The 25,130-nt window shown below is 33.9% G+C and overlaps 2 protein-coding genes across 6 annotated transcripts in view; one reads left to right on the forward strand and one right to left on the reverse strand.

Annotated features, from left to right (window-relative positions):
• Window positions 1–2,204, forward strand: LOC135845954 (rho GTPase-activating protein 29-like). Of its 3 annotated transcripts, none has more exons than XM_065364852.1 (8): window positions 1–237; window positions 299–508; window positions 578–724; window positions 802–877; window positions 955–1,009; window positions 1,082–1,216; window positions 1,283–1,467; window positions 1,543–2,204. In XM_065364852.1, exons 2-8 carry the CDS (start codon window positions 307–309, stop codon window positions 1,868–1,870), a joined length of 1,128 nt encoding a protein of 375 aa, XP_065220924.1. In that variant the 5' UTR covers window positions 1–237; window positions 299–306; the 3' UTR covers window positions 1,871–2,204. The 3 variants fall into 3 exon arrangements, with proteins under 3 accessions (XP_065220924.1, XP_065220925.1, XP_065220923.1); XM_065364853.1 differs by having other exon boundaries at window positions 1–208; XM_065364851.1 differs by having other exon boundaries at window positions 2–232.
• The window catches only part of Gat (GABA transporter), a 26,491-nt gene continuing 2,901 nt past the window's right edge, over window positions 1,541–25,130 (reverse strand). For all 3 annotated transcript variants that reach the window (XM_065364847.1, XM_065364849.1, XM_065364848.1), the window contains exons 2-13: window positions 21,806–22,210; window positions 16,469–16,570; window positions 16,200–16,389; window positions 9,727–9,859; window positions 9,509–9,643; window positions 9,016–9,119; window positions 8,793–8,917; window positions 8,607–8,719; window positions 8,327–8,458; window positions 4,200–4,403; window positions 3,878–4,045; window positions 1,541–3,788 (exon numbers count right to left, since the gene is read on the reverse strand). In XM_065364847.1, the coding sequence (XP_065220919.1) occupies window positions 3,693–3,788; window positions 3,878–4,045; window positions 4,200–4,403; window positions 8,327–8,458; window positions 8,607–8,719; window positions 8,793–8,917; window positions 9,016–9,119; window positions 9,509–9,643; window positions 9,727–9,859; window positions 16,200–16,389; window positions 16,469–16,570; window positions 21,806–22,148 (1,845 nt within the window). In that variant the 5' untranslated portion in view covers window positions 22,149–22,210 and the 3' untranslated portion in view covers window positions 1,541–3,692. The remainder of the gene's footprint in view (window positions 3,789–3,877; window positions 4,046–4,199; window positions 4,404–8,326; window positions 8,459–8,606; window positions 8,720–8,792; window positions 8,918–9,015; window positions 9,120–9,508; window positions 9,644–9,726; window positions 9,860–16,199; window positions 16,390–16,468; window positions 16,571–21,805; window positions 22,211–25,130) is intronic.

Consider the following 25,130-nt stretch of genomic DNA (forward strand, 5'->3'; position numbering starts at 1 on the left):
TCACCAAAATTTTGTCTTTACTCTTTACCTTCTTCAGTGTTTCGCGATAAAAATACTCGTAAAAATTCACAAAAATCGCGTTTATTTCTCATCCAAGTTAATTCTCTCGTAAATTATTCAATAATGTAATCGTTCATGTAACTCTTTCAATGTACAAGGTGATTTCACACCGTTGGATTTGTTTCCATTCGCCGGATTGTTCAGAAATGTAATATCTCGTCATTTTACCATTGTAAGGTGATAACTGCGGAATATTTCGTAATTTTAGCTATTCTGTACTACATTAGTCTATTTACAGGCGATCTAATGTATCCAGGATTCTTCAAAGGAATGTCTGGTGGCAAAGGTGGCTCTGCGAAGGAGCAAAAGTCTCAGCATAAATCCAATCGAAACTCAAATGCATCAGATACTTCATTACCAAACGAAGAATTCATCGATTTGAAAAATACTCTCGTTCAGTGCAAAAAATCACTCAAAAATTTCAGCAGAGTGATTTTCTACGCTTCCAGTGAGTTATTATTTCGTATAAAATCGAATTTCCGAAGAATTCTTTACGATAGCGGTTCTTTTTTTACAGCTTGTAGTCAGAGTTCTGGTATTAAACGGATTCATGTTGGATTAGGTGAAGTTTTGGATAGTTTGAAAATCATTCTGGAAAAGTATCCCGCCTTAGCTACCCCCGAAGTGTTTGCTTCGGTTCAAATGCTCATCAACTATGTACAATGTAAGCTATAGTGTATCTGTGTTATTCACTTGTTGAAAGATTTTACTTGTTGAATAACTTGGGTATTTTTGATACAGCGAGACAAAATTCGAGAATATGTGTTGTCGAAGGTGATCGTTTGATTAATCAGTTAGCTTTGTATTTTACCAAAAGGTGAGTCAAGTTCTTTTCAATTCAAAATTAGTTCATTTCTTCACGTATCATTTAAAACACTTGCAATGTTATTACAGTGCTTCTCAATATGTTCTTCAAATGAGAGATTTAAAGAATTCGGATAAAATACAGGTAACCATTTCGTCCTATCTCGCAAGTAATGAAACCTGAAAAGTCAAATTAAACCGAGTTTCATTCACACAGGGTCTTAAAGCTTTGAACTCCAGTTCGATATTCGGAATTGAGTTGGAGAAACACGTACACGCTAGTAAATTCGATGTACCATTTATCGTTACCAAATGCATCAAAGAAGTCGAAACGCACGGACTTCATCTCAAAGTAATACACTCTCAAGACGAAAGCTACCTTAATAAACCACATTTTAAACGAATTTTTCGTTCGCAGGGTATTTACAGAGTATCTGCAGTCAAATCCAAAGTTCACCAGCTATGCGAAGCGTTCGAGAAACACGGTAGTAACGTCATTCTGACAGATATCAATCCAAATATCATAGCAAATGTACTCAAATTATACTTACGAGAGTTACCTCAACCTTTATTCACCTTCGATCTTTATCCAGAATTTATTAGGTAACCTAATCAATCGATTTATTGTGATTATCTTGACATGTGTTGCTTCATTGTTATGTAAATATTTATACACAGGGTTGCTAAACTATACGAAGCTGATTCGAGCGAGAAAAACAAACTCCACTGCATCGAAGAGTTACGTAAAATATTAACCAAGTTACCAAAACCGTATTACGCAGCTGCATCGACAGTTATGCAGCATTTACACAGAATCTCCAACGAATCCACCGTCAACAACATGTCAGCCTACAATTTAGCAGTGATTTTCGGACCTACGTTGTTACATTATTTAAAAGATACTTCCGAATCGACTCCCGGAGCTGCCTTATTTGATAGTATTCACCAAATCCGAGCTATCGAGCTAATGATCACTTGGGCTGATACTTTGTTCGGAGTTAATTAAACGTCTAGTCTGATGAGATCAATTTAACTAGTCTTCCTTGCCAAAGGCATATCCCACCTGTACTCACCGATGTATTTATCACGGTTTTTTTTTCTTTTTAAATTAGATTAACCTTTATTTTGATGTTTTTTAAAAATTGTTTGTAAAGTTTTATAGTTTAAGAGTAATACGTATTTCGTATATTCAAACTGTTGCCAACGAGAGCTTTGACAAGATTATGATGCTGAGGAACAGATCGTCGTTTCTTGTAATTTTTATGTATTTTTATATTTTTAAAACATTTGTCATATGTTAGACGGTTTTTTTGACAGTTCAATAAAATAGTTTTATTTTACGTGGTCTGTTTTTGATTCGTGTTCGGTAATATGGAATTTTTCGTAATTTAGTAATTTTGAATGGATTTTAAAAAACATAGCCTATTAGAACGATATCATGACCGTAATAACTTTGAACACTACATTAAAGAAATTTATTACTATTGAAATCTATTATAGCGAAATACCACAATTCTGATTTGTTTTGCATTCACAACAAATAACATACATAGGTACGAACTGAAGAAACAAGATACGTTATTTTGTAAGAATTTGATTCGAGTCGAACACAGTAGTAGGTATACATAACATATAGGCACACTGAACGACTAAAATGAAATCACTATAGTATACGTAGTAGGTATATATAGTAAAATATTTATATTAAATATGAATATTTGGGAAACAATGAACACTGAAATTCGCAGGAGAAAATTGGTCGTGGTAAAAAGGAGGAAGAGTAGTTACAGTAAAGTATGTAGTATATTTAAAATCACGAATACGGCGCCATATTCCACACGACAGACGAAAACCATACCGGACTAAGAATAAAATCGAATAAAAAGGAACTACATTTTATTTCACAGTCCAGCATTGATAATCGCCAAAATTCTGATATCAATCGATGCAATGATGAACTGATGTTGTACGGTAAAGGTGAAGAGATTTTTTAAATATTCTGGCCTATTACAATATATAAGAATCGACGATGCTGATGGGAGCCGTGCTCATCGTGAGATCATTGATAACCGTTAAATGCAATAAATTGTCTTATATAATTATTATATCTTAAAAATAAAAATATACTTGATATGACTTGTATGGAAGTTCGACAGGTTTTTTTTAATTCATATTTATAGAGTAGGTATAAAACAAAAGCTTTTACTTAAAAGCACCTCACAAATTGGTAAAGGTAGTAAATAAATTACGTATAGTGAAAATTAACGTCAAATGGAAGACTTTGGAATAACTTATTATTTAAAATAATAAAAGTCGTTTAAAACTTATGTAGGTAAACAAAAACGAAAAAAAAAAAAAGAGAGATGGAAGAATTTAATGCTTATAGTTAGACTAAAATATAGCGCGCGAATACCTTAGTAATTAATAAAACTACACTATGAGCCTTACACACATTATAATAATGAAAAAATTATTTACAAAAAAATTGTGTTAACTGCGTACAAAATAATAACATTATTGATATATAAGTACAAAGATTTGTCTTACCCCTTTAATGCGTAGGTAGCTTTCAACTTTTCGAGACAAATCCACAACAATACCTTAACACATTGCACACCCCGGAGCCCAACGTTCCTCTTTCATCAATTAACAAATTACGGCAGTAAACAACATTACACAAAAAGCGCGCGATAGCGTTATCTAAAAAAAAGGGCTTCTTTTTTTTCACTGTTGACTAAGATTTTTTTTTAAAATTTCATTTAAATTATACTGAAGAACAAACTAAACAAAACAAAAAATAGATAGGTAAAATGGCAAGGACCAGGGAATTAGGGCGATTCTACGGGTTTTGATTTCTTTCCTTCTTGCATTTTCTTGCGCAGTGATGATACGTCTTCGTCGATTCGAACGATCGTTTTTATTTTCTACGAACACATAGAACAAGAATGATTTAAAATTGCGTATCTTTGTACGAGTGTGTCTGAAGTAGTAGGTGGGCTTGAAGGCAACTTACAGTTTGGTAATCTCCTGGAGTGATCATCCATAGGTAAATCATGTATCCTGGAATGCATAACATGGATGAAAGGGCGGTAAACCAGCCGAACGCGTGACTCCACCAAGGGTACTCGTAATTCATGTACTTGACAGGCTGCCATTGAATTAAATTAAAGAAGAATACGGACTGAAATTGATACAAAACAAGAAGTAGGTAAATTTAAAATATTTTCCATCATTTTATTTTTTTTATTTTTTTTAATTTTTTCTTCAAAGAAAAGGAACCTGTGATACGTGGGCATGAAATAAAAATGACGACTGATGTTTTGGTAGGTACTTACCACACATATAAAAGGAGTTGTGACCAACCAACAGTACTTCAATCCGATAAAAGGATAATATCCGATCATTTCTTTGATACCATCAAGGAACCTGTCCACTCCATAGGCCCAGGATATGGCCACACATTCGAAGAATATCAAAAACAACAAGCAAGATCCACTAACTGCGTAGGAATCGAGTAACTGGAAGACATACATACCGCCCTGAAAAACACAAGAAAATAATCATTACCTAGATAATTATGGTGTAGAGGTCGAAGAGTGGTACATGAATAGAGGATTCATCAATAAAATTTTTCTTTGTTTTCTCAAGTGCGCTTTGGATGTATTTTTGGAGGGTTTCCTTTCAACGTTTAAAAAAGTCGCCCATTTCTTGAAGTTTCAAAAAATGAATGTTTTGCGAAGGTCATTTCGAGACTAAATACCTTATATTTTGCCTGATGAAGATATTGTTTGACTTTTTTTCAAAAGAACCAATACTTTTTTCGATTTTTTTCCTGATTAGGTATTTATATTTTCGTTGAAAGTCTAAAAAATTGAACAATATCTACTCTACTTTTCATCAATAAAATTTTTCACGTTTTTTCTCTTTTTTTCTATGTTTTAAAATCATAGAAAATGATTTCTAATTCTAGATATTTTGAGAACCATTTTTTCGAACATAATTTTTTTCAAATGTGTTATTTTTGTCAACCAGTGTCGAAAAAATTCTTTGTCAACGAAATTCTGAATTTGACTATTTTCTTTCTCATCATCGATTTTTTTCAATTTAGAAAAAAAAATGCCCCGCCAGTAAAGTTTTTTTTATTTAAGCGGAACTTTTTGGTTTTTCTTTCATCTTTCCAAGTGCTGAAAAAATTTAAAAAGGTGATTTTTCATTTTTCTTAATTTTTTTCCTCCTATTCTTTTCAGTTCTTAAACATGAAAAAAATGTTTGGTTAACGAAATTCTGACACAAAGTATTCCTCATGTTTGATTTTTTTCAATTCAGAAAAAGTTGATAATTTTTTTGTAAACAGAATTTTGAATTTTTTGTATTGTTCGAGGAGACATTTTGATATTTTTTTTTCATCCTTTAAAAAAAATGAAAATAGTTAACTTTTCACTTTTTTAAAAATTATTCCCTCTAGCCTTATTCTTTTTGGTTTCTGGATAAGCTTATTAAAAAAATGCACGCTTAACAAACATTATAAAACAAAATATTTCCCATGATCATTTTTTTTCAATTTGGAAAAACAATTCGTCAGTAGAAGTTTTTGTATTTTTGAGAAATTTCATTGATTTTTTTTCACTTTTTTTGATCTGTTTGAGTGTTAGAAAAACTAAAAATAGGTTATTTTTCATTTTCCCTCTACTTTTCTTGGTTTTTAAATTGAAAAAAATCTTGGTCAACTAGATTCTGAAACAAAATATTTCCCATGATGAATTTTTGCTACTAAAAAAATACTTAAAATATTTTACCAATGCCTAGAAATTTTTTTTATGGAGAGTAGAGTTTTTTGATTTTTTTTGTCATTTATATCGATATGTTAAAACAAAAATGATGAATAGATCATTTTTCACATTTTTTGCTTTTTTTTTCTCATTATCCCTGTATTTTATTTTGGTTTCTGGTTCCTTTTCTGGAGGGAAGGCAGTGGGAGAGAGAGTTTGGACTTTTCCCCCTCAATCTTTTCAATTTCCTCGACTTTTCCTTTCCTGTTAAATATAAAAATTCCGCTTATTTTTCAAATGGGTTTATTTAAAAAAAAAATTTTTTGTCGAATCGATGTTTTTCTACTTTATACTATACACAGTACCTGTGCCCTCCGGGGAAGACACCGAACTGCAGGCAACGGGGAAAAGGGATGGTAGTAAAATCTTGTGTCATGCCAATTTCTCCCGCTGGGTGCTTTTGGCTGCGCTGTACTTCGGTTTGCAGGCAACGGGGAACAGGGATGGTAGTGATATTTTGTGTCACGCCAAATTCATCCACTGGATGCTCTTGGCTGCGCTGTACTTTGCGTGGTACGGTACTTCGTTCATGAATTCGACATCAGCGCAACCAAAAGCACCCAGCGGATGAATTTGGCATGACACGTGTAATTTAGCCAAAATGGCGGCTAGTTCGATGTCTTCTCCCAGTAGCCCGGGCAAATTGCAGAAAAAAATGGGCGAACCCAAACATAATTGCAAACAAAGGTTTTTTTGGTGAATATTGTCTAGGGTGGTGTGCTGAACAACATACTAAAAGTCCCCGCCCCTACCCCACGAGCTAACCCCCCCCCCACAGTGGATCAAAGCCCCCCAAAATCAGTTTTTCATCAAGAACTCCTGAAATATTGAATTTTGAGTAAAATGAGCCCAGTGATCATTTCATCTCCTCCCCAATACCTATCAAATGAGCTATCGACCAACTCCCTAGCCTCAAGGGGGTGGCGCTACGACCCCTCAAAGTGATGCGATTTCAATGATTTTACATTTTTTGATTTGGGACTTGTAACCTGTTCTAATTGATAAAATGAAGTCAAACTTGGGGAATGGGATTCTTTTGGGAGCTATAGTTGACCTGTGGAGTGGGGAGGGTCAAAGTTGAAAATTACAGAAAGGTCATTTTTTTGGAGGGGCATAACATGACCCCAAATAGATGAAAAGGGTCCAAAATCATACCATCGGACAGTTCCCTATCTGTGATCAACATATCCAAATTTTAGCTTCCTAGGTCATCCCCACCCCATTTAAAGCGGAATTATGCTAAAAATCATCTTATTTTGCCCCTATTTTCGGTTTTTTCCATCTTAAAAGGAGTGGGGATGACCTAGGAAACTAAAATTTGGATATGTTGATCACAGATAGGGAACTGTCCGATGGTATGATTTTGGACCCTTTTCATCCATTTGAGGTCATGTTATGCCCCTCCAAAAAAATGACCTTTCTGTAATTTTCAACTTTGACCCTCCCCACTCCACAGGTCAACTTTAGCTCCCAAAAGAATCCCATTCCCCAAGTTTGACTTCATTTTATCAATTAGAACAGGTTACAAGTCCCAAATCAAAAAATGTAAAATCATTGAAATCGCATCACTTTGAGGGGTCGTAGCGCCACCCCCTTGAGGCTAGGGAGTTGGTCGATAGTTCATTTGATAGGTATTGGGGAGGAGATGAAATGATCACTGCGCTCATTTTACTCAAAATTCGATATTTCAGGATTTCTTGATGAAAAACTGATTTTGGGGGGCTTTGATCCACTGTGGGGGGGGGGGTTAGCTCGTGGGGTAGTGGCGGGGACTTTTAGTATGTTGTTCAGCACACCACCCTAGACAATATTCACCAAAAAAACCTTTGTTTGCAATTATGTTTGGGTCAAATTGCATATTGACTGGGCTACAGGGACAGTGTCTATATTCTACTTCAACATTAATTTTATAAAATGGATACTTGAGTACAAAAAATGCTCCATTTTCTTCATTTTTTCAAATTCTTTTTTAGAATTTTTCGATCATTTCTTGTTTTTATATTCAACTATTGCAGTAAGTATATTTTTTTCATTGTCAACTTGAATTTGATATCTTTTTAATCCTTTAAGAAATGCTTCAGTGTTTTGGCGTTTCAACAAAATATCAAAAACATGAAACTCATATTCTATCGTTTCTTTTCATTTGTTTTATTTGTCATTTTTTCCCGGTTATAAAATTATTGAGACTTTGAAGTATAGTTTCTTGAGACTTCCAACAATATGATTGATGCTGATTCATCCTTTTCTTTCTTATTTTTCAATTTTCTAATTCGAAATTATTTCCTCCCAGTTAAAGCTTAAAACCCTACCACAAACTGGTCCAACTTTGAATTCCCTTTCTTGCTTTCCAAAAACAAATCCAAAAGACCGCGAGTGAAAGGTACTTGGATAAAAAAGTTACTACCCATCATCAGCTTTGAAAAATTGTCACAATTTTTTTGCAGGTGTAGCGCCATTCGGGGCATTGATTCTCCAAGAAATGAGTCTATTCACTTTTTAGAACTAAAAGTAGAAGAATGCAGTTCAGAGTTAACACCAAAAGTGGAAAATGAGTGTGGTATTTTGAAAATTGGCCTATTTTACTCCTCACAAGTCTTCCAAAAAATAAAAATTCTCGATCTACGAATACGTACGTTTGTAATACAAGTTAAGCCTGTCATATAGGAACCGATGCAAACCACCAATACGAACAATTCTTTTCTACGTCTCAATAATCTAGGCCATTCATCTACCATCGCCGTAATAAATCCTTCGACGGTACAAAACTAAAACAACAGAAAAAAGTTTATTATTACATGCATATCTACCCTTTAGCTCAATCTAACACTAACACAAGGTGATAAACATGTACTCATTTACAGTATTCGTATTCTGTATTATAAAAAAAAAATAAGTAGGGCTGTAGATACCTACTTGACTATCCAATCCAATAAACAGCAACATAACGAAGAACAGCATAGACCAAATAGGAGATCCAGGAAGTTGTAATACAGCAGATGGATACACAAGGAAGGCCAATCCAGGACCTGCAACATACTGCACACGTGAAATACTCAACCCACTCTCTGCCTCTCCACACTGGTGTTTTAATCCACCTACCTGAGGCTGCAACCTCCTCAACCGGTCTTTTTTGCTCGTGAGACATGAATCCAATAACCGAAAAGATAACAAACCCGGCGAACATACTGGTGCCAGAATTAACGCAACATACGATCAAAGCGTCCCTGCAAAATACTCACATATAAGAAATGGCGCTGGAGAATGCCACATGGTATAGCTGAAAAGCTAGTAATAAAATGGTGCACTTTTTTAGATAGCTTACTTGTAAACATCATTTTTATATTGATTATAACTTCCTAAAGCAACTAAAGTGCCTAAGCCAAGACCGTACGAAAAAAATATTTGAGTTACCGCATCTACCCACACCTGAAATAAAGCATTAGTGCATATAAACGTAAAAAATTAACCACATAAGGTTGAAAGCGTGTTTGTGAGTGTGTGACAGAGAAAGAGAGACAGAAAGACAAATAAGGTAAACAGAGAAGGAAACAATTAAGTAAACAACCAAAAAAAAGGTGAAGCGAGTGCTTATTAAAATATATTTATACCTAATAATAATATAAAACAAGACGACATTGTGTGATAAAAATAACACTCTCGTGTGAAACTATTTTAATAATCAAGTATGCGTGAAGAGTGTCCCAAAAAAAAATGGGACAATAATATTGTGAGCGAATAATGCGGGCTCCCTATACACTACACAAAAGCTCTCGCAGTGTGAAATACGAGTACGTATAAAATATAGACCAATTTACCTCGGAATCTCCAATTTTAGATAAGTTGGGACTGATGTAGTAGCGTATTCCATCAAAAGCCCCAGGTAACGTTAGACCACGAACCAATAGAACAATTAGTAACACATAAGGGAACAAGGCGGTGAAATATACAACCTAAAAGAACGTGCATGGTCATTAGTGAAATACGAGATTGCTCGCATACGGTATTGCTTTATCATTTAACCGCACATACCAACCTTTCCAGTCCATTTTACACCCTTCCAAATACAAAAATAACACATAGTCCAGACAACCAACAAACAACCGGCGAATTCCCATCGAATTCCACCTATGTCGTCGATACCTTTGGAAATCATCAACGCTCGTCGTCTGTAAATTAAACGTAAACAAAATTATTTATTGGTTAAATCGCGACGTGTTTGAGGGATCGAATCGAACAAGGGGAGGAGGGTGAAAAGGGAGCGAGCATTGGTTCCAGTTTGTAGGGAATTTAATGGTGTTAATAAAATTGCATACCCAGTTCGCCGGAAACCGTAAATATACACCTATATAGCGGATTATTTACGGCAACCCGAGTATGCAATTATTTCATTCAACATCTGTGTAATTTCTAGACTATAATCCATACACAAAAAAGTGCTCTAGAAGTCGAATTTGTATTTTTTTTTCGGGCACCAAAAAAATGCGCTGCCAAAATGAAGGTACTACCTGCCCCATTCAGAAAAGTGCAATTTTGAAATTTTTACCCCGCACAACGCGACGGGGGGTGGACCCTCTAAAAGGTGATTTTGGGGACATGGTCGGGACCGAAAAAACTCGACGGGGTTGTGTTGGGGGACTTCTCTCGATGCCAAATATGTAATTTTTTTCCGTGAAACCCTGCACAACTGCATTCTATGGCACTTTGAATGCGATTTTTATGCATTTTTGGCCATTTTTGATGGTAAAATGGCTCTCATGTCCACCATATGGCTGGGGACCGAACAATTTCTTGGACGTTTGTTAGACGGGGCTATTTGAAGCCCAACTGCGCAAAAACGGCGAAAAAATACGATCACAACGCGATTTTATGAGCACTAATAGGCTTGTACCACTCCCCCGCCCCCCGAATTAAATAATGCATTGTGTACTCGATAATATCGATGCGACCCATCAAAATGGTATAAAATTTCGCGCCGAACACAAAAATCGCAATCATTTTAAATTCTGACCCCCCGGCGGTGGAGTTTTGCCCCCCAAACTGAATATATCGATGATATTGAACAAACTTTGCACATTACACGTCGATACTGAGGATTTATGTGTACGCAATCAGAATGAATCTCATATTCGTTGCTTGGGAATATTTTTGCTTCAAAATTTTTCATTTAATCTCCACCCCCTCCCTTCCCCTTTAAAGACTATTTTTGAACATGGATTTGAAAACTTGAACATGACCTATCAAAGTGGTATAAAATTTCGCGCTGAGCTCGAAAATTGCATTCATTTTTCATTTGCATCCCCTCGGTGGAGTTTCCCCCCCCCCCCGACCATAAATCTAACTACGAAAATGAACACTTTGCACATTACGTGTCTGTACATGAGGATTTTATAAAAAAAAAAAATTGGTGGAAAAAAATACAAAAATGAAAAAAAGAACAGAAAAATGAGAAAAACAAGAAAAAAAACAAAAAAAATGGAAGATACAAAAAAGAAAAAAGAAAAAAGAAAAAAAGTAGATGAAATGAAAAAAAAACAGAAAAATAAGAACGAGAAAAAAATGAAATGAAATAAGTAAGAAAATTGGAACAAAAAATGAAAACAAATCAGATGAAATAAGAAAAAAAGAAAAACGAGAATACGACACTATCGTTTTCTGCATTAGACTCGTTATGTTGACTTGAAGATGGCAATCCATCATTGTACTCAAATACGTCTGCAAAAGTAAGTATATTTTTTTGGAAAATGGTCCAACAACAGAAGAAAAAGTATTCATTATATCATGTAATATTCATCTTACCGTTCATTTCTTCAATAGTTTCCATTATATTAAAACGTAAAATATAAATGAAAATGAATAACACAAATATTTCAGTCAAATTCATTTTTCACAACTAACACATAGATGTTGAGCACAATAGTTGTGATGTAATCAGCTGATTTATGGTACACTGGAGTTTTGATAGCCATTTTTTTGGTTTCAAAAATCAACAGAAATACGAGAAAACGCTTTCCCGAGCTCCATCGTTTCCAAACTTCATTCCAGTCATGAGAAAAACAGGCAATCGAATGTGAGGAGCGAGAGAAGGGGATGAAAATGAAAATTGATTCCAATTTTCGAGCTCAGCGCGAAATTTTATGTCATTTTGATAGGTCGCGTCCAAGTTTTCAAATCCATGTTCTGACTTTATGGAGGGAGAGGGGAAAAACTCCACCGAGGGGATGCAAATGAAAAATGAATGCAATTTTCGAGCTCAGCGCGAAATTTTATACCACTTTGATAGGTCATGTTCAAGTTTTCAAATCCATGTTCAAAAATAGTCTTTAAAGGGGAAGGGAGGGGGTGGAGATTAAATGAAAAATTTTGAAGCAAAAATATTCCCAAGCAACGAATATGAGATTCATTCTGATTGCGTACACATAAATCCTCAGTATCGACGTGTAATGTGCAAAGTTTGTTCAATATCATCGATATATTCAGTTTGGGGGGCAAAACTCCACCGCCGGGGGGTCAGAATTTAAAATGATTGCGATTTTTGTGTTCGGCGCGAAATTTTATACCATTTTGATGGGTCGCATCGATATTATCGAGTACACAATGCATTATTTAATTCGGGGGGCGGGGGAGTGGTACAAGCCTATTAGTGCTCATAAAATCGCGTTGTGATCGTATTTTTTCGCCGTTTTTGCGCAGTTGGGCTTCAAATAGCCCCGTCTAACAAACGTCCAAGAAATTGTTCGGTCCCCAGCCATATGGTGGACATGAGAGCCATTTTACCATCAAAAATGGCCAAAAATGCATAAAAATCGCATTCAAAGTGCCATAGAATGCAGTTGTGCAGGGTTTCACGGAAAAAAATTACATATTTGGTATCGGGAGAAGACCCCCAACACAACCCCGTCGTGTTTTTTCGGTCCCGACCATGTCCCCAAAATCACCTTTTTGAGGGTCCACCCCCTCGTTGTGCGGGGAAAAAATTTCAAAATTGCACTTTTCCAAATGAGGCAGGTAGTACCTTCATTTTGGCAGCGCATTTTTTTGGTCCCCGAAAAAAAAATACAAAATCAACTTCTAGAGCACTTTTTCGTGTATGGATTATAGTCTATTCTTGCATAACTGTGAAGCAACGAAGGCGAAAGACCGTATTTCTAGATGGTTAAACCTGGAGCAAATCTATTTGGAGCGTTTTGATGACAACATTTTCCAAAAATTAACAAAAATAATCAAATTTCAAAACAGAATAAATAAAAGGTCATCTCATGCCGAATCAACCAAAATTTGCACGAAGGGTCATAGATTTTTTTCTTTCGCATATTATTGCATGTCGGTAAAAGTCATCGAAAAGTCAAATAAATTTTTTTTCTTGCCTAAGAGAAAAAATTAACAAAAAACTGCGTTTTTTAAACAAAATTTTGGCATTATTAGGTACACTTTTGAACATCTTTTTAAAAACATTTCCAACACCACATTATCTAGGAATGTTTTAAATACTATAAAAAATTCATTTTTATTCGCCCTTTCGTCGATTATCCGAATAATGACCACTTGTGGAAAATTCCAAATTTCATCGTACGTTTTTCAAATGTTAGCAAAAATGTAAATAGGTATTTGATATTTTATGCCGCCATTATAAAAATAAAATTTTTATAATGGCTGCAACGTTTTTAGTTGATATGGCGTAGAAATTGAAAAAAAAAATTAAGTAAGTATAAAATTATGCCAAAATTATGTTGACAAAACGCATTTTTATGCAATGTTTTTTTCTATTCAGGGAAGAAAAATTTTTTATTAGTTTTTTCTATCACGAAAATGATGAACCATTTCGAAATTACAGAAAAAAGACAATTTGAAAATTTTTTACAGCAATTTTGTGATTTACATACTTACCCACTATTTCTGAAAATTGTTTTCTCGAAATTATCAAAAAACATTATCACAATTTTTTGGTATGTTGTTTTACCTAAAAAAGATTACTTTTCGGAATTTTTTCAGCATTTTTAATTCGTGCTTTTATATATGTATATTTTTATTTCAATTTCAAGTTTTTAAACCGATTTTTTTATACTGTCAAAAGTGTTCAACACTTCTTACTGGAGTTCATTAACTTTTCCTACCTATACATTTTATCAATTTTGTTGTAATTTTTTTCAATTTAAATGCCCCATATTTTTATGTCATTTTTAACATTTTAAAATAATATTTTAAACAACTTTCACTAAAATTTGTCAAATTTTCTCGAAATTTTGTTAAGGCTTTATTGAATTGTTCTAATGTCATTTTAAACATGTTTTTATAATGGGAAAATAATTTGATCTGATCATATAATTATGATCTGATCAAATCAGGTTTCTTCATTGGATCTGATTGAGTCTGAACTGAATAGATCTAATTGGATCCAGAGAATGTCTGGATCTTATCACGTCTGATCTAATATGATCAATTAGGTCTTCCTTTTTGGATCTGATCAAGTGTGAACAGCTGTAATCCGATCAAAACGTCGTTCTGATTAAGTCTGATCAGATTCAATAATTTTCCCTCAAATTTCCATGTAACTTTGAGAAGATTTTTATGAAATTCCATCAGCTTTCAGCGATTTTGAATGATTTTGTATTTTTAATTGCATAAGAATATTTTGTGTAGTTTTCGCCAAGTTTTGCCAAATTTTTTCAACATGAGGTGTTGCTTATTTTCTATAATTTTCATGATTTTAACGTCTTTTGAGAACTTTCATGTAATATTTTGAGCAATTTTCGCTAAAATTTTCAAACCCTGAATTATCATCAGTATTTTTATGCTTGTTAATTCAAACTGTATGTTATAACAACGTTCTATGGAATTTTTTGTGCCTTTTGTCAATTTTAATGAAAGAGCAGTCTTTTGTGCCTTAGGTAAAAATTATTTCAATGCTTGTTAAAATGTGTGTGTGTTTTTTTTAAAATGCAATTTTAACGTGTTTTAACGACGATTTTTGTAATTTTATAACAATTTTTATTAAATCGGTATCATCTCAGCAGTTTTTGACGATTTTCAATGTTTTAATGATATTTTTGTATTTTTTATACCGTTTACTAGGTTTTTAGCCGAATTTTATGCAATTTTTGGAAATTCCATCAGTGTTTGGCAGTTTGAAATAATTTTTTAAAATGATTTCAAAATTGTCTTCAGGCCTGGTTTTAAAGGTGTTTGTTCTGAAAACGTTTTTAAACTGAATTTTGCCAAATTTTTTGAAACTTCATAAAGGCGAGAGGAGGGGAGAGAAAATGGTAAACAAGTTGTCAATTTTGACCGAAAAAGTAATTTTAATCAGGAAAGTGGCATATCGATTGTTGTTCATGGACGCATGAATTCAAATGTTAAACTTTTTTCGACCTGAACTTTCTGCCTCCTTTATTCCTCTGCTCTCTCCCCTCTCTAATGCTCTCAAACATGGTCAAAAATATCAAAAAATTTAAAATGGACATACTGACTCATTGCTTATGAAGATTTCCGAGAAAACTAAGTTCAAAAATACCTTTCACTTATTTTCGTAAAACGGTTTCAGAGTTTCCCTTCCACCCTCCTTCTCCATCCCAATTTGAAAAAAAATCAAAAAATTATGAAAATGTGACCCGTGGTGTGCAAATATGTATATTTCCACTAATTCGAAGCTGCTGCGTTCGAACATTCATTTATTCCTAAGCTTTTCTCTCTCGATTTTCCTACGCGGTCATTTACATAGGCGGATCGCAGATGGTTAGGAAGACGCCAGAGTAGAATCCAAAAAGAGTGTAGATATTTAAACTCAGGGTGCCACGAATAGTGTCATAAAATTTTCCGAACTCTTCAACTGTAACATCTAATTTAGATAGGTACTTATGCTCATGAAAAAAGGTACCGGTCCTTTGAAGTTTAAATTATATTCGCTAAATTACCTCCAGTTTTTTTCATCCGAAAAAAAAATGCAAATTTTACGGTCATTTGTACCATCTTTTGACATTTTTTTTTTGCTCGTGCTTAAAATTACTTAGCACGTTAGGTAGGTAGGTATCCACTTGATGGCGAACGATTTTGTAATTAAGTAGTCATGCGCTGACGTTTTGAGATGGGATCAAGCTCTTCGTATCGAGTGAAGATTATTTTATTTTTTAAATAGCTCGACTGGTACTATTTATTGAGAGGTTTATTCTGAATTCTGCATGATAACAATTATCCAGTGTTTATGAAAAGACGAGCTTAATTTTTTTCGTTTGGTTAATTCCTATGGGGTTGCTAATTGGCCTTATAATAATAACAACGTTTTATAGAACGCATCCCTCGATAGAAAGATTTAATTTACACAGCTTCCAGGAGGGAATAGTTGAAATTTCGTAATTGAACGGGTAATTTCACCCCTATTTTCAAACTAGCTTGCGATTTCGGGATCGTAATTAAATTTAAATTAAGCGTAATTGCGGTTAGAGAATTGATTCAAATACATTTATACGATAGGTACACAATACTGAAGTAGGAGGTAGTTGAGTGTTTACTTACTCCCAATATTCCTTGACTGGATCGGTTATCATAGAATAACTAATATTAACATGATTAACGCTGCATATTTTATAGGACGCTGGATCCGTTGCCAACGTGTTGTTCCAGCAATTTAGACCGCGGTGTCGGTCCATAGGAGTAACGCAGCTTTTAGTATTCCACGAATTATTGCAGTATCTCCAGGGTAAATCTAATGGGTAAAAATTCCTAATTAGAAGGGATTTGCCGACAAAGTACAAATTAATTATACTCGGTACTTTGGTACGCACCTGTTCCGATGGAAACGAAAAAATAAAACACCGCCCAGGCCAGAATTACGATATAGTAGACGTTCATCCAACACGACATCACAGCTGCCGCATAACCGACACCTGAAAATTTTCGCAAAACTTTCAATTAACCAACTTCTCTGACGGGCATGTAATTAAAGAATGTTGCAAAACTGAAACTGTCGTACTATAAATCATCTCTCTCGTTTTCCTCATATTTTTGTGTCTCTCTTCTTCACTATATAGACAATGATAAATACATATAACGATGCTGGATGATCGAATGAGCGAATAAGTGATCAAGATTCGTTTTTGACTGTGTCATTTCAATTCCTAACTATTCGGTTTCGATCGAAAATTTTTCTTTCGATTGGAAAACCTAAAAAGAAAATGTAGGTGCGTATTTTTTATCTCACGAATATGTAGGTACCTATACAAACTCTTGAGCTCCCATCAAGTAGGATTTCAACTCAAAAGTAGGCTACCTAGTGAAACTTTTACAAAGTTACTTCACACAACAAAATTTCACTACTTAAACCCATAATTACCAACCACAGCGTTGAAAATCCTTCGAAATACCTCGATTTTACAAACACACTTCGGCATCACAACAAAACATTCTTGCCAGAGTATAAAAGAGCAAAATAAACACTACGAACTTGGCGTTTAATATGCGTCTTGTGTTATTCTACGTACCTATAGAGTAAGTATGTGTGTATCATAAGTTATGTGATGTGTTATTCAACGTTACGTTACTCGTAAGTCTACGTTGATACAATACCCGAACATGTTTTCAATCAATGATAAACAAAAGCGTCTCATTTGATCGTATACTCGAACACGTGCCTATTTACAAAACCCCCTCGTTAACATTTGTTGCGCTTTTACAAGTAACTTTAATTTGTACGAGTACGCGTAAGGAGGAAAAAATGCAAATCTACGAGTACGAGTAACAAAAGCTCGAATGAAATGAAACGAAAACATTGGGTAGAATTTAAATAGGAAATGTTGTTTGTGCCTTTGAGGTAAATATGCTCAATGCGAGTATTTTGCAGATGAGGAAAAAATGAGAAAAACATCAACGATGAAAAATGAAATATGGGTATCGAAATCTATGTACGTAGGTACTTAGAGTTTCAGAGGAGTTGATTCTCGATCTGATGACCATTTACTCTTGAAATCAAAATTGAACCCTCATAGATAAAATTCCCCTCAGGTGTTCAGTGTTCACGAATGATTTTGGCATCAAATGAGACAAACGTATCTAACCAAAATTTTTCAGGTTGACAAAATTTTATATTCGTTTTTTGATTTTTGAGAAATTTTTAAAACCATATTGAACCTTATTTTGTCGTGCAAGATTAATGAAATTTTTTTTTCGACCTGAGATCGATCACCGAAAATCAATTTTTACAATTCCTCGTTGATTTAGAACATTCGGTGAAACTTTGATTTTTTTTTGTACTCGGAACTTTCAAACAGAAATTTGTCTGTTTAAAATATGATTTTCAAAAATCAGTTGTTCTGATTTGAATTCCAGCTTAACAAATAGGACGCGATTTTTTTCATAGACGTGTCTCTCTAATGTTTTCTTATAAAAGCCACCTTTGTCGTCAACCCCCCTCGGAGCCTCGTCCTTCCGAAATTTTTTGCGATTATTTTCTTAAAACTCTTGAAATTCTGGCAACTTTTTATCATCATGGATATTGTTTTGAAGGGAAGTTGGAGTGATTTTTGTCCAGCCCTTGTTTTTTTCGGAGTGATTTTTTTTCAAGTAGGTAGCTACCTACCTAGCCATTTTTTAATACAAAAAATGGATACACAAAAAAGGAGATGGAAGGTCAGTTTTGAGAAAATATTTCATCATACTAAGCAACCATCTAAATAATATGCACAGTAATGTTGTGAAAATTGAAAAAAAATCATATTCTTTTTTTGGGTTCGCAACTTGAAAAGTGAGAGAGTAAAATAAAAACCAAAAAAATCTCACGATCACAAAAGCAAAACTACTCATTTAGAAAAGGAGAAATTTTCTTGGAATTGTTGGTAATTTTAGTCAAATATTGATACATACATTTTTGAACTTCCGGAAGATTATGGGATTATTTTGATTTTTTTGGAAATCTCTTATTTAGATCTCTTGAATTTTTTTGAGATTTTTTGAGATCTTGGGATATATGTAGGTATATTCTTGAAGAAGTTGAAGAAAATTAAAATTTTATCGATTTCTAGTGTCTTGAGGACTGCCAAAACTGGTGAAGATGATGAGATTGGCAGGTGAGACCGTAATCTGATGATGAGAAAAATTAAAACCAACCTTTCAAAACCAAAATTTTAACATTTTAATCAGTATGGAGCTTTCAGAAGAATTTCAGTCTTCATTAACGAACGATTTTTTCATCTTCAAGTTTATAATTTTACTAACAAGCTTTCTTGAATTCTTATTGAATATTGATGGATGGGAAAAAGTCGAATTTTTCCACGATCTCTGTCACTGGAGTTGATTTAGAAGTGATTCAGTCGTTCTCGAATGATTCGTCAATTCTGAGTAAATCGTTCGCGAACGAATTGAGTCTTGAAATTTTCTAAGTTTTGTCATTTTATCTATACCTACCTAATCTTATTTTCGAGTGATTCATTCGTTCGCGAACGATTTTCCTCCATTGAGCAAATCGTTCGCAAACGGATTGAGTCCAGTTTTTTTTATGATATGAGTAGGGCTGTCAAGTTTCGTAATTTTCATCTACACATAATTTGATTTTTTCAGTGATTCATTCGTTCGTTCGCGAACGATTCTTCTTTGAGCAAATCGTTCAGGAACGAATCATTCATAATTTCCATTATTGCTGTGAGAATGTTTCTTTTTATGTATTTTGTCCTGTATCATTTGATTTCATTTTCAAGTGATTCAGACCTTCTGGGATGATTTTTCGATTCTGAGCAAAATCGTTCGCGAACGAATTGAGTCCAGTTTTTGTTTTTAATGATACGAGTACAAGTAGAGCTGCCTAGTTTTGTAATTTTCAGCTATACCTAATTTTATTTTCTCAGTGATTCATTCGTTCGTTACGAACGATTGTTCTTTGAGCAAATCGTTCAGGAACGAATCATTCATAATTTCCATTAATGTTGTGAGAATGTTTCTTTTTATTTTGTCCTGTATCATCTGATTTAATTTTCAAATAATTCAGACGTTCTGGGATGATTTTTTGATTCTGGGCAAAATCGTTCGTGAACGAATTGAGTCCAGTTTTTGTTTTTAATGATACGAATACAAGTAGAGCTGTCTAGTTTCGTAATTTTCATCTATACCTAATTTGATTTTTTCAGAGATTCATTCTTTCGCGAACGATTGTTCTTTGAGCAAATCGTTCAGGAACAAATCATTCACAATTTTCATTAATGCCGTGAACGGTGAAAATGATTCGTTTTGTTTTCTCCTGTATCATCTAATTTCATCATCAAGTGATTCAGTCGTTCTCGAATGATTTTTCGATTCTGAGCAAATCGTTCGTGAACGAATTTAGTCGGGATTTTGTTTTTGATGAATGATGATACGATAAAAACTGCCAAAGATCGTCATTTTCATTTCTTTTGTACTCTGTACTTAATTTGATTTTTCATTGATTTATTCGTTCGCGAACAATTTTTCCTCTCTGAGCAAATCGTTCGCGAACGAATCATCTTCAAAACCCCCATTGATGGATTTGGAAAAGTCAAATTTTGTCATGTCCTCGTTCACTGGATGAATTTGTTGATTCTTTGAACAAATTGTTCGCGAACGAATACAGTCCACTTTTTAGTGATAGGATTAGAATTGTCCAGAGTTGAGCATAGGTAATCTTTTTATAAACGAATCAACTCTTCAGTCGATCCGACTCATTTTCGAGGGAATCAAAAACAGACCAACTCAGTTCTTTCGAAATTGTTTATTAATTAAAGTAAATTTCTCTCTATAAAAGCATAAAAATCTGATTAGAGCAGCTGAAAATTAAATTTTTCCCCTTTTAAGGTGCTCAATCCGAAAGCCTGTCATTCTAGAAAATTCCAGTCAAATATCTTCAAAGTTATTTTTCAGATTTCAGATCTCATTAAAAACGATGATAGGTAGGCACCTACTTATTGAAATTTCATCGTACCTATCTAATTCTAAACCTTCAAAAAAAAAAAAAATCAGAAATAGAGAAAAATAAAAATTTTATCAGGTCATCAGAAAATCTGAAAATGGCGGAATTTGATTTTGAATGATTGATGTGACTGAGAACTTTTTATATGTATGTTTTGTTGGAAAGTATTCTTCATTCTGGTGATTTATCTTGAAGTTTTGATCAGTAAAATCCTTGGAGATTTCTATCCTTTGCTTCCAGAATTTGATTTTTGAATAAAATTTTTTTTTCTTAGGTATATGAAATTCCTTCAGAAAAACTTTACACTCATAGCCTTTTCTTTCAAAACTATTTCTAAAATTTGTTTCATTTCTATTGACTTTTTACATCAAACGCTCCTTTTTCCCTCACCAATAATCAATCTTTCGTACACATACGACTCAGAAAACCAATTAATACTCGTTTAATAATTAATCTTTCAACGACACTAATGAATTGACATCTCCTAATAAATATCCAGTCACGTAACAACCATTTGCTAACCTCAAATGAACTGTCTTATTCTGTCTCGAGTCTCGATACTTAATTTCGTTTCGTTGAGAAATCGATTTTTTCCACATTTCGAAAATGACTCCAGTATATTCAATAAGTTAACGAAAAAGGAAAAAAATACATCTACGTCGAGAGATAAATTTACTATAGGTAGGTACCTACTACGAGTACTCAATGTTCAAGATACTACAACGATAAGAAACTCATATACAGACGAAAAATTGCTGCTACGAAGCTATACGCACCCCTACTACGTACCTATTCTCGAAAAGATAGCGAGCGAACGCCAAACGCAAGCTATAAACTGAAAAACGATGCTTTAGCTTGTTTCAGAGGCACATTTTAAACAGCTCGAATGTCCCAAATACCAACGCTTCTTGTGTAATCCTGCGAAGCCAATTTTTCACATTCCACAGATTCGATGATTTTAAAGCACTTTGTAAACGATAGGTCCCTTTCTCTACGTACCTACCTAAAATATCTATCTACGCCCTGAGTTTTATTTATTTTTTTTTATTTTTCAAACGAAAATATTCGCTCTTTATCGATTTTGAAATAAAAAATATATATTTTACGAAACGTACCTAAATAAAAATCGACACTGCATACATTTTACGACTCTCAAACCAATACGTATAAAAAAAGTTTACGACGTGTATAGGTACATTTGACTCCTTACCTTTGAAAATTGGAGCTATCTTGAATACTCCTAATCCTCCTATGGTCAACATTTGTCCTAAAGCTAATTCGAAAAAGAACATCGGGACTCCGGCCAGCAGCAGCGCAACCATGTAAGGTACCAGGAAAGCTCCACCTCCATTTTTATAACACAGATACGGGAATCGCCACACATTTCCTAATCCGATAGCCAGCCCGACTACGGATAATATGAAGTCCAACTTGGACCCCCATACTCCTCGTTCAGGTATATCTTTCTTGGACACTTGATTCTGCTGCTGTTGCGAGGCTTGATTGGAATCCATTTGCATCATATTAAAACCATCTTCGGCGCTTTCGGTCATCTTAAACTTTCCGTTCCAAGAATTTACCGGAGATTTATAGCGGTGATCAGCATGTCATGGGTCTGTAAATATCACATACAACAGTCGCGGTTAGTATCACAGATAAAACTAATTCCCGGTTGAATTTTGTTTAGCTGGTGTTTCTCATCAGTGAATAGATAAGTAGGTATGTAGACATACAGTTCGCATAGAACGATATCCAAAATTATATTCGTTACATGACCCTCCAATTTATGGTTTATTTATGGTATTTCGTTAATGCCGAACATCCTCATTTAAACACCGTTTATGATTTTATAATTCGTGGTGTACTATATCAGCATTTAGATGGTGATCTTTTGACCTCGAAGAATGAGGTAGTCAATTAGGTACATATGTAGCAGAAGTCTAAATATAACTCTTTTGTTTTGTACCTAACCTATGCTACATATTGTTGTTTTAAAAAAAATTCATCTCTTTAATTTTTAAATGTAGGAAAGTGAATACCTACCCACCTACGAGTACCTCTGTTTTATTCATTACCCACTTCTTTTTTTGACTCTGTTGGGATTTTTTCTACATGCTTGTTGATTATTTGCTTTGCAAGTATAGTGATCAAAATGGTTGTGGGTGTTTCTGATTTCATCAATCGAAATTGTGTTCAATATTTCTGATATACCTAGGTATCTACAAGTCAGATTTCATTTGATATTTCATGACTCTAGAGTCTAGAGGCAGTCTATCAATATTTAGATAGGTAACTCTTTTTAATAATAATTTACAAGTTCTTACAAAAATTGAAATACATATTAGTAAATAGATCCTTATTCTTGATATTTATGTAATATCTATTCATTTCTCGAATGAATGTGTTTTGGAATCGATCCAACCAAAAAGAAGGGATTAAAAAGTCGTCTCAAAAAATTCATATGATTTTCACTCTAAAATTTATGGACGAAAAATTAAAGCAATTCAAAAATTTTATTTACCCCCCCCCCCCCAAAAAAAACACCATTCGCGAAACATCTTAATAAACCGATTCGAAAGGTACTTCTGTGTTCTTCCAATCACACAACTTCAAATAAAAATCTTCTGCAGGTGGATTGCATTCTTCTTCCAATTTGAATGTAGGTACCTAAATTTTTTCGAGTGTCATTCTCATCCCAAATGTCAAACAACTGACTATATTTCTACTCAGTTTTTCGATTCGACTCCCTCAACCTCTTCGCAACTTTGAAACTGCTGTCAAAATTTCAGAATATAAGGTCAATAACCCCGAAGTTTTCAAGTAGGTACATATTTTTGAAAACAGGGAGGGGAGGGGGGTTAACGTCACGTGACTTTTCAAGATTACCCCACCTCCTTCCCTAGCCGCAGAAATCCTAAAAAATCATCCGAGTAGAAAACGATTGATTTTAAAAAACTTAGCGCCATTTTGTCTCTAGTAAGTGATGCGAAGACTAACGAAGTTTGACAGTTTTGAGATTGTCTCATCTGCATTCAGAAAATTTTCTTTTTGATTCTTTTTTTGGAATTCGTTATGTCTTTTAAGGACTGGAAATTTGCTACTCGTGCATTTCCCAAAGTATTTTCAATGGTCCTTCCACCTTTGAATAATTTTTCTCTATGCTGAATTGAAAATCTCAATTCAAATCATTTTATAGACGCTAATGCAGCATTATTTTGGCTATGTAAGAAGAAATATAGGTAGCAGTTTTTTAAAGAAAAAAGGTGAAAATTTTAAAAGGTATAAGGGACTCATCGCTTTTATCAAATAGGTACCTAGCAAGCCTTCAAAATATCTTTCTGTTCAACAAACGTCCTTCCTTCGCTACTTTTGAATAGAAATTAAAAAATTAAAACACATACCAGACACCACCATCTAAATTTTTAGAGACTATTCAATTTTTCAAGTTCGAAAGATGACTAAAATTCAAAAATGTGTACAGCGCAGCCCACAGAATTTCAGAAATTGAATTGATTTTTTTTTCTAAAAGTTTTAGAAATTTTAGTTTTTGATTGAATTAAGATATAGTATTGACCAGCTTTGACTTCCAAATTGATTAGATGTTTTCGTATAGCCACTCGTATCGTTCAATTTCGAAAAAACATCGATCTATAAAGAATGAATCTCAAGTCGCGTTGCGGTTCAATGGCTTATTCAAACATGGGTTTACTTTTCTCATTAGGTAGGTACTCTGATTGATTTTAGCAGCTTACTAAAAATTGTTTTTGCCGTTTCAATTTCGAATCCAATTTTCTGCTCATAATTTTTGAAGAAAAAAAAAATGAAAAACATGTCTGGCGTTAGGCTCTTGAACCGTTAAAATCAACATCAACAACATCAATATTGTAAAATTTCATGAGGAAAGGTCAAAGGGTCAACATAGTCACAAAAGTCATTTTGAGAAAAACGCTTTCAAATTTTGCAGCATTTCCCCCTTTTTTTCAAAACCAAGCTAGAAATAATTGTGCCTTGTTGTGAAACCAATTGAGCATTTTAGGGCCAGAGGGGGGGGGGTGTACTTAATTACCTATAGTATATTATGATAAAATGTATTTAAACTTGAAATTTTCCTATTGGCGATCTCTATTTAATTTTTTGTTGGTTGCTTCTCATTTTAAAATTTTTCACTAACAATAGGTACCTTCAATTTTGTCAAATTTTTACATTTTTATATTACATATTTCAGCATGATAATACGTAGATAATATTATTTTTTTCTTCAATTCTTGGCATGGGGGCTCCGATTTTACGAGTTGCGATTTCAAATGCTTATAAAACTGTCAATTTTCACGAGTACTTAACTTAACTACCTACTTTAATTTAATCAATTTGTCAGAATTTGAAAAATCGAGGGTGGAGTATTTTGGGACTCTGTTTTGATCATTTTCGAGTTCGCCCAAATTTTAATTATTGTTGATTGATGCCTTCTTTGTTAGCCAATCATTAGATACCTACACTACCTATATGTACATACTCCTGTAGCATAGCATTCATGA

This window comes from Planococcus citri, chromosome 4 (genome assembly GCF_950023065.1).
Source record: "Planococcus citri chromosome 4, ihPlaCitr1.1, whole genome shotgun sequence".
NCBI classification, from domain to species: domain Eukaryota; kingdom Metazoa; phylum Arthropoda; class Insecta; order Hemiptera; family Pseudococcidae; genus Planococcus; species Planococcus citri.

Bases quoted from the DNA above. Each gene is read 5' to 3' on its own strand.
- LOC135845954 (XM_065364852.1), top strand. From the start codon at position 307: ATGTATCCAGGATTCTTCAAAGGAATGTCTGGTGGCAAAGGTGGCTCT. The intron at 878-954 runs GTGAGTCAAGTT...ATGTTATTACAG, and splicing joins GCTTTGTATTTTACCAAAAG to TGCTTCTCAATATGTTCTTC. The intron at 1,010-1,081 runs GTAACCATTTCG...TCATTCACACAG, and splicing joins AGAATTCGGATAAAATACAG to GGTCTTAAAGCTTTGAACTC.